The sequence below is a fragment of the Strongylocentrotus purpuratus genome, unplaced genomic scaffold (assembly GCF_000002235.5).
Source record: "Strongylocentrotus purpuratus isolate Spur 01 unplaced genomic scaffold, Spur_5.0 spur5_scaffold_21, whole genome shotgun sequence".
NCBI lineage: Eukaryota > Metazoa > Echinodermata > Echinoidea > Camarodonta > Strongylocentrotidae > Strongylocentrotus > Strongylocentrotus purpuratus.
In genome coordinates, this window is record NW_022145607.1 from 31,930,747 (window position 1) to 31,945,322 (window position 14,576).

Here is a 14,576-nt window from a genome sequence, read left to right on the forward strand (position 1 = left end):
CATTTCTAGATTGGTGTAAAGAAACTCCGAACTCACAAACCCGAATGTAGATGTATATGTATATCGTGCCAGTGGATGACATTGCTGTGGCAGGGATTTGAATCCAATACCTTGTGATCCCCAGCCTTCTGATTTATCCACTAGATCTCAACTTTTTTCAATTTGAATCTTTTTCTTCACATATTTTGATGCAGGTATGAGTGTGAAAGGAGTTGAGCCAGGGAACGAAAGTCCAATAAGTAAGTATGCAATCACTTCATCCTGTCATTCTCATCATTTTCACCTAGAATCATGTTGTAAGGAGTAGAATTTAATTTTCTTAGTTTGAATCTGGACTGTCTATTCAATAACCTCACAAATATCTTACCCTTCTATTTAAATAGTATACAAATATACCAAGCTGCGAGAAAGTATCGTGAAAATTATTGATCTGAGGAGGCACTGGCATAGTACTATTTTTAGTCCCTCTGAAGATATATAATTTCCACTATACTTTCGAACTAAATGCTTGGTATATTTGTTTTATATCTTTTCTTTACAACTTATTCCAGGGCTAAAGTACCGGTGACTTGCGCCGATACCGCAGGTGGCAAGGTTATTAGCAGTCCGTATAAGGACTTGCTCAACGGGCATATGACGGGTCGTCTGCTCGTTCAAATTTTACACACATCTTGCCTCAATGAACAGTGAACATGCGCAGCAGTGCCTGGGAAGAAAATATTAAATTGAGCATGCGCAGTTCTGCCCAGGAAAAAAATAGTGAAAGCTTTTAGGAGCTCTGGCAGAGATTTGTTTTTCCTAGTGAAATTATATTTTTTCACGTGAGCACCAATTGACCAATCATGTATTTAGAATACTCATGAATATTCACAGAAGGGATATAATAAAGAACATTATGTTTCATTCTTTTTGGTGTCAGGAGTGGGGTTAGGTTCACACTTATTGCACCTGAAATGTTTACGGCCAAAGAATCATTTTCTTGATATTTCCAAACCATCTCTAGATTGGTGTAAAGAAACTCCGAACTCACAAACCCGAATGTAGATGAATATGTATATCGTGCCAGTGGATGACATTGCTGTGGCAGGGATTTGAATCCAATACCTTGTGATCCCCAGCCTTCTGATTTATCCACTAGATCTCAACTTTTTTCAATTTGAATCTTTTTCTTCACATATTTTGATGCAGGTATGAGTGTGAAAGGAGTGGAGCCAGGGAACGAAAGTCCAATAAGTAAGTATGCAATCACTTCATCCTGTCATTCTCATCATTTTCACCTAGAATCATGTTGTAAGGAGTAGGATTTAATTTTCTTAGTTTGAATCTGGACTGTCTATTCAATAACCTCACAAATATCTTACCCTTCTATTTAAATAGTATACAAATATACCAAGCTGCGAGAAAGTATCGTGAAAATTATTGATCTGAGGAGGCACTGGCATAGTATTATTTTTAGTCCCTCTGAAGATATATAAATTCCACTATACTTTCGAACTAAATGCTTGGTATATTTGTTTTATATCTTTTCTTTACAACTTATTCCAGGGCTAAAGTACCGGTGACTTGCGCTGATACCGCAGGTGGCAAGGTTATTAGCAGTCAGTATAAGGACTTGCTCAACGGGTCGTCTGCTCGTTCAAATTTTACACACATCTTGCCTCAATGAACAGTGAACATGCGCAGCAGTGCCTGGGAAGAAAATATTAAATTGAGCATGCGCAGTTCTGCCCAGGAAAAAAATAGTGAAAGCTTTTAGGAGCTCTGGCAGAGATTTGTTTTTCCTAGTGAAATTATATTTTTTCACGTGAGCACCAATTGACCAGTCATGTATTTAGAATACTCATGAATATTCACAGAAGGGATATAATAAAGAACATTATGTTTCATTCTGTTTGGTGTCAGGAGTGGGGTTAGGTTCACACTTATTGCACCTGAAATGTTTACGGCCAACGAATCATTTTCTTGATATTTCCAAACCATCTCTAGATTGGTGTAAAGAAACTCCGAACTCACAAACCCGAATGTAGATGTATATGTATATCGTGCCAGTGGATGACATTGCTGTGGCAGGGATTTGAATCCAATACCTTGTGATCCCCAGCCTTCTGATTTATCCACTAGATCTCAACTTTTTTCAATTTGAATCTTTTTCTTCACATATTTTGATGCAGGTATGAGTGTGAAAGGAGTGGAGCCAGGGAACGAAAGTCCAATAAGTAAGTATGCAATCACTTCATCCTGTCATTCTCATCATTTTCACCTAGAATTATGTTGTAAGGAGTATAGGATTTAATTTTCTTAGTTTGAATCAGGAGTGACTTTTCAATAAGCTCACAAGTATCTTATCGTTCAATTTATGTTTGTATAGAATATTATGTCATGTGTCAATCAAGAGAGGTTTTACTGTTACTCTATTTCGTATCAGGAGTGGGCTTAAGTACACACTGTCAATGAAGGTATAATCCTCTGCAGACAAAATGGTGTTGTGTTGTTATTTCAGAGACACCATACTTCAATTGAAGTGTTTAGCAGCGAGTTGATTTGCCCAACAAAAATAGAACGCAAGGAATGAATCGTGTCGGTTGTCACTCTTTTGTGTAAACCAGAGCCCTGTTTCATAAAAAAACGTTATCAGTAACAATAAAAAAAATTATGTAACAAATTATCTCCCAGCCAATTAAATGCCACAATTCCAGTAACTCATAACAGGTATTGTTACTTGATATTGATGACAATTTGTATGAAACAGGAACCAGATTATACAAAAATGGTATCATCCAGGGGTGGATACAGCCTTCTTTTTTATTTAAAGAGGAGCAGTCTACTCCAAAAAGTTTCTGACAGGCAAAACAAACGGTCATCAGATTTTGTTTAGAAGCAGATGATGTTGATGCTGTTTTAGTTTTCATGGCAAAGATTATTTAATTATGAATACTTACGCCTATGGTGCCGCCTTTGTATTACAAATTATCTGACAAAGAAAACCCCAAAAACGGTTATCATCTCAAAAGTGTCATGATATATGTGTAACTTATAAGTCTATAGCTCAACCTTGTGGTGACATGTCAGGCATGTACAACAATTTGGGTACATCTCTGTATAGATACTACAGTTGAAGTCTCATGTACTGATAAGTATGCTTCAACTAATAAAGTTTCTTTTGAGCTTCAAACTAGATGTTAAGCATACATATTACAAAAAGGATTTTGCAGAATTTTGGTTACAAAACAAGGGGTGGGAAGACAGGCCAGATGCATCCTCCCCAATCTGCTGGCGGTAGTACATGTATCTCATATCCATTGTGTAAACATGCGATTTCAGCTGCAGCGCTATTTCTCAGTAATAATGTCAGGCTAATATTATACATAATATGTTGCCATCTCTTTGCACTTAACAAATAGCAAAAGAACAACCTTATATCTTATATATTATACAACATTCGGAATAGCTACAGTAACTCATTTACATCAGTTAAGAAAGTATGGTGATATATATGATTAAATACAATACTTAATTGAAAGCAACAAACAAAATTGAGATTGAAGGAGAAACGTGATAAAATATTATCTTAACTAATAAAATAATATAAATTTCAGTTCAGACTGCTTGAAATTATTGATGGAGGGTGCATCTTGGAGCTGGAGAGGAAGTGCCTTCCATAGTGAGGGTGCCAGGGTGATATAGTTACCTCTTGTTGTATGATGACATCATCGTCTCTCAGATCTCTTCCTCAAGTGGTCCACTTGGATGAAGAAAATCCAACCTTATATTGAATGTGATGTCACTGGTGGAAAAATGCAAAGGGATGCACAGCCAGCAAATACATGTGTAGAAATAATACATTCTAAACTTTTGATCTTTCTTTGACTGTACATCTGTATCATGGTTCATGATTAATGGGTGCGTCTATCAACTCTTTTCTAGCCTATATTCAGTGTTTCAAACGTGATTCAGGCAAATTTGCAATATGATAAACAATTGCACGTTTTCATACGTCTTCATATACGTGTATATTGAAACGCCCCCCAAAATGCGTTTTTAATGTGAGAATGAGCCAGAATACCTTGCGGTACTTGGCAGTTGATGGTTCAATACCATGTTTGTATTGTTCTAACCATGGTTCAGTACCTTGGCTGTATGGTATTAGCATGGTACATGTATTTTTTTCCCTTAAAGTAGATATTCATTGATTTTAAAAACTAACTTTATTTTCATTATTGCAAAGTTGAAACTTTGATTCGACAAGGTAATCAAAATTCATTGCTTGGGAACATTCAAAGTAATGATTATTATAAATTACAAAACGCTTAAATACAGCCCCGGCATAGCACCTGCAGAACTCTCCGAAAGCTGCTGAGATGTGTGAGATCACAGTATGGACATGATTTGCACAAGCAGACGATGTCCCATGACATCTCACAAATTTTTAGTGCCTTTTTTTTCATCTTCACTTGAGTTCTTTCTCTTACTTCACTACCGTCAGGCTAAATGTATAATCTATTGCCTCTAAACCCCGCGCATGTTTTTATTTTGATGACAAATGCAGCGATACAAAAATAAAGGAATCTTTCGCTTGTAAACAAAATAAGACGCCATTGTATATTCAGCTGCACCCACCGCGGTATGGTCGGCGGTTCAAGAGGGAACAAATGCCGTCCTTAATATCATTCCGGGGGTTTTCAATTTGAAAGTCTGGTTTCTTTGATTGTTAATTAACCCCTATCCTGAGTATTTACAAGCAAAAGATTTTAGTTATCAGAATCGGGTCATATCCCCTTTTGTATGGTTTGACATGCCATTACATTTATTTACACTGAACTCATTATAATTTGACAAATAATAGCTTTGCAATTATGTTCATTCTTTATGGGATGTCGTCTGCTTGGGCAGTATTGGTCCATATAGTGCACTATGTCATGACGTCATTAAAAAATTGTTATTTTTCCGGCAAATCTCTTGTATATCCCAGCTACTATGAAGGTGGTTGTATTTGTATTTTGATAAATCACCCGATATGTAGTTGACCTTAAACTTGTACGATGGCCATATGTTAGCCTACCAGTTTTTAGTGATACATTAGTTGACATATTTGTGATTTTCTTTGAATTTCACCTTTAAGTTTGCAATTAATTCACATATCCATCGTGGGGAAACAAATTGTTGATGTAATTTCATAGTCCTTTAGTTTTTTGAAGGTTTTATTTGAAATGAAAAACTGACAATTAAAAAGTACAGCTAGGAATCTGACTTAAATTTATTATATTAAGACACGCATTAATGTAGTTAAGAGGTTTCCAATTATTATTAGGAGAAAACATTTATCAATGGTGTGTAAATGTAGAGATTGTGCAATTAAGATATTGAAATATCGTAAAGAAGGTCTGCACTAGTCAAGACTATGTACCTACAAGCCACAAACCCACACAACGCGCACTACACATGTATACTATACAACCGTTGTGTACATTCCCGCATTTTTTGAATGGCTGCAAGTGTGTATGCTGAGAACCATGGTAACCATGGTTTGGTGAACCATAGTTCGGTGTACTATGGTTACCATGGTTATTTGTCCAAATTACCATCCACCATAAGTACCTGGAAACGCAAAGCTGTTTTGGAACGCGTATATATTTCGGACCTTCCCAGGCTAATTTCCGGTTCAGAGAAATAGCACGGAGTAGTTGCTACAACCGGCCGTGTCAGACACTTTGCCCCGGGGTGCGAGATAGGACTATTATGCGCTGTGTCATGTTGTACAGGCATATCTACGGATCTTGTTCATTGTTTACGTTTATTGCGATATTAACTATTCGAGTGTATTGTCATGTTGAGCCCACTATTACCGCCAAAGACATGTCTCGAATATGAACATGTACTCCCGGCATGTTTACAAAACGAGCCAGATTTTTTAAACTTTGAATTTTTAATGTGACAATATTACTACGCTAGTATGTAAAAGAAAGAAGATCCGTAAACCATGGATAACGGAGGAAATGATAGATAAGATGGATCAGAGAAGGACGGTGAAAATGACAACGCAGCAGAAGGCAAAAGGGGTTACATTTAAGAGGCTTAATAATGAACTAAGAAGAGCTACATACAGAGCCCGAACTAACTGGTGTGAACAACATTGCAAGGAATTAGATAATCTAAACCGCATTGGGAGAACAAGTGAAAATTCTTAGTGACGATTTGAACAAAGGGAAAGGAAAGAACAACATGAGGGGTTCCCGGGGTTCTGGATGTGAACGGAGAACTGCTAACCGACCAACTGGACATAGCGGATAGATGGCGTCAGTATATGTAGAGGAGTTGTACACAAGGGACAATAAACCAGTCGAGCTGCCCTTGGAAATGGAAGAGTATGTCATGGCGGATGACGTTGGTCCTCCCTTACTTCCAGGAGAGGTGCATGCTGCAGTCTGTCAGTTAAAGGAGAAAAGGATGGCTGGTGTAGATAACATTACTGCTGAAATGCTCAAGAATATGGGGGAAGCTGGCATAATGGCACTGACTGAATTATGTGAACATTTATATGAACAGGGAATCTGGCTAGAGGATTGGACAAGAAGCCAGTTGATAACTATTACAAAGACTACAAAGGTAATCCGATGCGAGGATCACCGCACCATCTGGTACCACATGCTTCAAAATTATTGCTAAATGTACTCCACCATCGGATTGAAGCGAGGTCCAAAGATTATATTGGAGTTAACCAATTTGCCTTTCGTAGATTGGGTCACTGAACCTGTCATAAACCTACAGATCACTATTGATGGTGAAAGGGGTCGGTACTCGAGAAGCAAATGCAAATATTAAAGGTAATGCAAAGTTTTAGGAAATTTTGGAATTGGACGGATAGTAATTCTTTAAATTGTTGATATACAGTGTGAGTATAAAAAAAAGTTTACACCTAGAAAATTGCTAATTATGTTTGGAATCATCTATGAACAGTAAATTAGTTTACATCTTATGAAAGAGTGTTTTATCCCAAATCATTTGGTATCATTTTTGTGTGATATATGTTCACGCTTGATTGAACAGGAGGCATTGTTTGCGAGAGTGCAAAAATCGACTTGCGCCAAAGTTGCTATGTGATGTTTGAATAAAACAATTGGGATTTGGGTATTAATTCGGTCTTTGCAGATCCAAATAACATCCCTATCAAAATTCATAATGTCACACATATCAAATATTAAATATCAAATATCAACGAACATTTGTGCCTGCGCGTGTGTGACTTTGCTTCTGCAAAAAGCATATGCAATGCATTACATTTGATACATTCAATTCACTCTGTCACTCTGCTAATCCCAACATTATACATACTGTAGGCATCACTTTGGCGCAAGTCGATTTTTGCACTCACGCAAACAATGCCTCCTGTTTATACTTAACTGTTTATAGATGATTTTTAAAATAACAAAAAAGAAGAGCAATTTTCTAGGTGTAAACTTTTTTTTTACTCACACGGTATTTTGATGCCCCTATGGATGTATTATAAGCACTACAAAAATTAGCCCCTAAAACACATCTGCTTTCGAACAAATTGAATAATAAAATTTTACCGGTGCTCCCGGTAAATTTCCCAGCAAATATTTCAAAAAGCGTCTTAGGCCACTCTATGGTAGCTGCGACCATGAAAATCTTAGAATATGCAGTTCTGATCAATAATTTCCAAACGGGAATAGCAAATCGGTCGATTGTAGACAAGAAACGTTGTTTTAAAGCTAAAGTAATATCAGTCTTGAGAGGGCGCTATACAACATAAGTAGTTTATTATTTACAATTTCATCACTTTAGACTCGATTTCAACCGCAACAACGATCATTGAATATTGTAAAATCGCATATGCTTCCAATATGTTCATTTGAACAAAATTCATGACCCCATACCAAAACTTTGTAATACCTTTAAGTGAGAGATGTATACAGCATGATCAGGACCTATATATATATCTGTTTTGTGGACTCAAAAAAGGGCATTTGATCGTGTCAATTTGACTAGGCTGATGGAAGTGCTGTCAGCCATTGGTGTTGATTGGAAAGACCGTAGACTGATTGCATCCTTGTAGATGTCTCAGACTGCAAGCATTCGCGTTGGAGATGGGGTCCCTGAACCAGCTGGCATTGGACGTGTATTACGTCAGGGATGCTTCTGCATCCTCTTCTCTTCAAAATCAATGCAGAGACAATGGTGAGAAGCTCTGGCAACATTAGAAGAAGGAGTGAACATTGGAAGAGTGTTAATTAAGTCTGTACGGTACGCTGATGATCAGGCCATGCTCGCTGTCACTGCCGATCGATGGCCTTCAAAGATAGATGGTACAGATTGACCAAGTGGTCAGGAGCTATTGCATGAGAATAAATGAGAAGAAAACAAAGGTGATGATGACAAGTAAGGTCAAGACAAAATAAATAAACATGATAAATGGCAACAGACTAGTGCAGTATCTAGGCAGTGTGCTGACTGAGGATGGCAAGTCTGTCAAAGAGGTCAACTTGCGCTCAGCATTGACAATTAAGAGCTGCCTTCTTTCAACGACAGGATATCCTGATGAGCCACAATATTGACCTTACAGTTTGAGAATGCGTCTTGTGAAATCTCTAGTATGGAATGTACTGTTGTATGGGGCAGAGAGTGGACACTCGCCAGGAAGGACATTCAGCGATTGGAGGCGGTCGAAATGTGGTGCTTGCGTAAATTACTAGGTATGAATAGGTGTTGTATCGAGCTCAAGAAAAGCGGACCGGTGCTGCTTCAAACGATTAGAAATAGCAGAAGAAATGGCTTGGACACACAATGCGGCATGATGTCGGATTGATGATTAGAGTCCTAGAAGGTCGTCTACATGCAAAGAAGATGAGGTGAAGACCTCGTAAAGGCTTTCTAGATGATTTAATCGCAGAATGTGGAGCAACAGCTAGGGTATGAAATGCTGAAACGGATGGCTTAAGACTAAGGTACTTGGAGAGACACTTGAAGTAGAATTCTGATTGTGTCACTGAACCTAGCTGTCATAAACTGACAGTGACAGATCACTATTGATGATGAGTAGGTAGTAGATATTAGTAAGGATACAAGAGGCGAAAACGCATAGAACGCGAGTCGAGGATGCACACGTTACGTTATGGACCGGGCTGCTAGCTATAGCTTGCTACATATACATTATATGCCACTGCGGTCGATCAAAATTAAAAATGCGCACGCCCTAGTTGACGTGTGAGCAACTCTCTGCTTCCCGGGTCAAATGGTGCATAGCAGCTACGCAGAGACAAGGCTTTCATTTCGAATTGTGACAAGTTCACAAACACGACATCTCGCAAATCACGTTTGTATATTTCGTCCTTGTTTTCACGAAGTGACGGTAGTGAGGAAAATCGTCACGCAAAGTGAATACATTTTTTTTTCACTACCGTCACTTCTTGAAAACAGCGACGAATTATGTGTTTCTATAAACCCATATAGAAACGCTCTATCTTAGTAGCAAAAGTTGATAAACGCACCCTTAGTATTATTTAATTTTTTCACAGTGGTAGGGGATCACGTATCTGTATAATATATTTTTATGTCCATATTATATCAAAAAACAAAAAAATTAAACATTTGTCCTGAATTTGTGTCTGGATCCTTTAGCTGAGCACACAAGCATTTTGTCTTTAAATTAATTATTGTTTGCATAGACTCCATAGGTCACCATTGATTCATTGTCCTAATCTGAAATCTTGGAAGAAAAGCAACATACTGTGCGCCCATTGCGTTCGCGATTTTGCACAGCAGATAGGATCTAACCAGATTATTATAAACTTCATAGTTCACCACTAATTTGTTATCCTTATCTTACAGCTTGCAAAGAAAGCAAATTACTGTGCGACCTTTACTTCAGTGATCTTGCAGAGTAGATTATTATAATCTTTACAGTTCACCATAATTTATTATCCTTATCTTACAGCTTCCAAGGAAAGCATCAAATCGGTCCCCCATTTATTTCACGTATGATAGATCTGATAGGAGCACTGGCAAAACCTTGGATATTAGCTACTATCAAGCATAGCGGATATGGACTACATCAAAGAGGTCAACCTTAGAGCAGAGCAGTGCATCTATACTGTGCTACAACTATGGAAAAAACGATTGTCATGTATGAATGAGGGGAAGGTGGAGAAGCTTTACATGGCCATGAATAGCTGTAGCATGACAGATCTTGCAGATAAAGTAAAAAAAGACGAAGGAATCTGCTAAATTTCACATCCATTGGACATTGTATTGAGGGACAGCTAGATAACTACTTGCGTTTCGCCCTAGTTTTTCAGAGAAGCCACTTAATATGGTAGCTAGGGATATATCGAGTAGGCATCATGATATTATCACTTTAATAATCTTCCCTTCCAATATTGGTGCCAATCCATTGCATGAATATACGTGGGACTAAAACTGATAGGAAAGTGCCTTCTGTACTGTGTGCCTGATCTCATGTACAGTGTCATGGTATAGTGGTTCATACACTTAAGGCTAATCAATCCAAGGGTTGGGGGTTCAAAGCTTGGCAAGACATAATTAATCCACATTTGCCTCACTCTACCCAGGTGTAAGTGGGTACCTAGTATTTGCAGCAGGGGGAATATAATTGCAGGACCCTCAGGAAGAACAGAATTGATGCTTATGAGGCTTTCCTGAGTAAACAAGATCATTAGAAGTATTATGTTGATATTCATATGCATATACAGTCTGAACAACATCTAAATACTGGAAGGTGTAGTTTACAAAATACATCATTCAGGAAAAGATATTCGCCTTCAAGTAAACTTGATTGAAAGGGTGGAGTGTCGGGAGGTTACCAGATCATGAGTACTTGTGGAAAATATCGCTCTGATTAACCTTTTCGGGACAGGATATAATTTTTGGGCTAAATTGATCACATATTGTTCTTCAAATCGGCAACAATAATTTTGTTTATCACTGCAATGATAGATCATGAGTACTATTGGAAAATACTGCGTTGATTATAAAGACATCCAAACACTCTAAGATTTCAGGTTGATCTTCATGTTGATGTTTCCTAAGGAATAATTTTTCAAGAGACATCTCTCAAATTTAAAAACATTCCAAAACACTCTGAATCTGAAAATAATATTGCTTAACTCTCATGGTGGAGGTAAATGAGTTGGACTAGGTGTGCGCTCACTGAAATGCTGGTGTACATGAGCCTTGTATACATCAGGATTTGAATGTATATCTATGGATGGTGGTAAAGAATTCTAGCCTGTAAGTGTTTTCACAGTTGTAAACTTTTGATCTGTGATTGTCAAAAAGTGTATGAATAATCTTTGATGTTCATGTATGAATAATTTGTTTCATATTGATTATTTTGGAAAAGGTATTAAGAAACCATATCGCAGCTCAAGCTCTTAATTACATGGAATTTATACATTGTACAAAGTCATAGAGATATAGAGTAAAATAAAATGTGATACGCAATTTGATTTACATTTTTTTGACAAAAATTGTCATTATAAAACAAAATAAGCAAAGAGATGCACAAATATCAAAACTTACCAATTTCTTTATGGTGAGCAAATGGTGGGCAAGATCAAAGGCTTTGAAAAAAGTCTTCAGAGGGACCGTTGATAAAGATCCTGCTCGATTTGCTTGTCTCTGCTGAGAGTTGAGGGCATCTACGAGGCAACGCGTGGTAGATAGGGTGGGGTACAGACATAAACGTATGAAGGTCACAATTCAAGGTTATTCTCACATTAATTTGTGAGAAGCAGGTGTAAAATGAAAAACGAAAAATGAAAACAAAAAAACTCTTGGAAATGGAGCGATTATTCAAACCCAAGGGCTTAGGAAGAAAAACATGCATGAACTGAAATACATTAGCAAACGGGGTCGTTGTTGTTTTTTGTGATTGGGCATTCTTTCTATACAGAGATGTACATGTTTCCTACTTGTATAAGTCAAGTGGTTTGAAAAAAACGGCTGCAGATGTGAAGGTTGTGGGTTCAATCCCAGCGAAAACAGTGCTATCCTTTGGCAACGCATTAATCCGCATTTACCGCTCTTAACTCGGGTGTATATAATTACGTACTAGGGTTTATTCATTGAAACGAAATGATGATGGCTGCATGAGTCATAAGCCATAATCTTTAATTGCATTGTGAATGAGCTTTACAAAAAATAAGAATCATGCTGCGCTTAACTTGTTTGCTGTATAATTCATTATGAATTTACTAGACTTTAGTGTAATGAGTAAGTATTTTACTTGGCATTTACTTAGCTATTAAAGTATTACATATTTATTCAATTCACTACTTGGATTTAATCAGTATTTTACTTAGCATTTACTTTAATATTTAACTAATATTCAGATCACATGTGAGCATTTTACTTGAGCAAGCCGGTTTTCAGGTAGAAAAGTTACTGATAATCATTGCAACAGAAAACGATGTGATTGAGAAAAGCCATCTGATTGCCTCAACGTGTACTTTCAAATGAAATGAAATGAAATGACAATAAATTACCCCCAACCCTGACAATCACCCCTAAGACAATAAGTTGGTTTTAATAAAAGCAGATTTTTTTCGGGGGTAATTGTCTTCGGGAGGGGAAATGGCAGTGGCGGAACCAGGTAAAAACAGGTAATTTTGAGACGGGCCCCTCCTCTGATGCTCAAGGGGGGGGGGTGCAATTTTTGAACTTGCAATGGAAAAAGAAAATTAGCGCTCACTATCCCCCCCCCCCCCCCCCCCCCCCCCCCCCCCCCCCCCCCCCCCCCCCCCCCCCCCCCCCCCCGCTGGGCTTATTCACCTGCTGGCTGAGTGAACGCTAAATATTTCCAGAAAAAATTGGCCCCCAAAAATAAAAAAGTGCCTCATCTTGGAAAAATCACTACTTTATAATAAAAAGTGATCAACTCGTGATATAATATTCAGTATGTAAACAGTTTTTAATACTGTAGGAAACAACTAAGCATTTTTCCTATCATATCTTTCTAAATATTATTATTCAACTCCTCAAAATATTACTTATTTCAAGTTGGGAAATGAAGCATGTACTATAATCCTTGGATTAAAAAAAAAGAAGATTTAAATGCATTTAAATATATTTGGTCACTACGGGCTCTGATAAAGATAGGATTTAATAAGTTACCTTTATGTCATTGTAGATACAGAAAAGATGACGAACGTACATATGGTATCAATCCTTTCGACCCGGTTTGCAAAGCCTTTAGCTTTGATCACAAAAGTTCTCAGAACCTCTTAGACTTGAACGATTCAAATTACAATAAAACCTACGAGCACCTACTGAGCTAGATGAGTTACTGGAGACATCAGGAATAGTATTGAAATGGGATTACACAAAAAGCGCTCAAAAGTAAAAATCAATAGTTGACTGCTTTATTTCATTTATTTATGAATTTACTTGACAAACTTGTAACATGATCACAACTACTTTCTAAAATTAAAATCAATGGCAATTTTAGTGGCCTAATTAATGCATATCCTCCCAAAATAATGTTCGCATTGAGAAATACGCCATTGTAATGTTCGCGTATTTCTAGAGGTGATGGACGAGGGAAATGTCTGAAGTTGGCAACAGAAGTTGGCGGTCTCCTGCGTTCATATATACTGTTTATTGTAAAAAAAAAATATAATTTCAAATATGTGTTTTTTCTTTATGTTTTTAAGAGTAATTTGTTAATATCTGTAAATATACTAATGAATGTAATTCTGCATAAAGTTATTGAACGCATTTGTTTAAAAACAAACAAACAAAGAAGTTGATTTTTCAAAAGTAGTTGAGATCTTGTTTTGTCTATTATTCATGCATTATCTCATATTCATTATTGATTGCCATTGTTATATACATGTATCTTATCAATGTTAGCTGTATGCGAATTGTGAGTACCGGTATGAATTTGATGAATTTTCTTGTGACTGAATTTTACATAAACTATACTGAATTTAGAGGGGGTGATAACATTTAATCAGAATGTATACTTCGGTTTAAAAGGAGTTTTCTAATTTTGCTTCTATTTTGATTATGTACATGGTATAAATAAGCCTATTGAGCATTGCGGAATATATACAACTGTCAAGAGGGGCCTATCTATCAACGTTTACGTGTAGACATATTTGGAAATAAAAATATATTTGACAGTGAAAGCAAATGATCAATACAGTGTAATGATCACATACTATTGTAAATGTCTTATCTTGTGACGAATTGTATAGATCATGGAGATTATTCTAAAATGGTGTAGAAAGAAGATAGAGTATAAAAGACGCTTGCTTACATTATATTTTATCACCTGATGAAGTGTTGCAGCGGCACACGAAACGTCGTGATCTTTTAGATCCCTAATTGACCATTTATTGCGAGACAAACGAATATCACTAGCGATATTATTTTTGATAACTTTAGTAATGTTTGACGGATTTTAATTAAATTTGATATGAAGGTACTGTACATGGTGTCAAGACACAGCCTAAGTTCGATTTTGGATCGAGTATGTAGGTCAAAGGTCATAGCTCATTAAATATGTGAATCTGGTTTCCGTTTGATAACTTAAATAA

At 37.0% G+C, this 14,576-nt stretch overlaps 1 protein-coding gene across 1 annotated transcript in view; it reads left to right on the plus strand.

Moving 5' to 3' along the window:
• The window catches only part of LOC105446680, a 52,234-nt gene extending 39,601 nt beyond the window's left edge, over positions 1-12,633 (plus strand). Inside the window, exons 14-17 of the mRNA XM_030994327.1 lie at positions 195-239; positions 1,189-1,233; positions 2,172-2,216; positions 9,953-12,633. Of these exons, the coding sequence (XP_030850187.1) occupies positions 195-239; positions 1,189-1,233; positions 2,172-2,216; positions 9,953-9,999 (182 nt within the window). The 3' untranslated portion in view covers positions 10,000-12,633. The remainder of the gene's footprint in view (positions 1-194; positions 240-1,188; positions 1,234-2,171; positions 2,217-9,952) is intronic.
• The last annotated feature ends 1,943 nt before the right edge of the window (positions 12,634-14,576 follow it).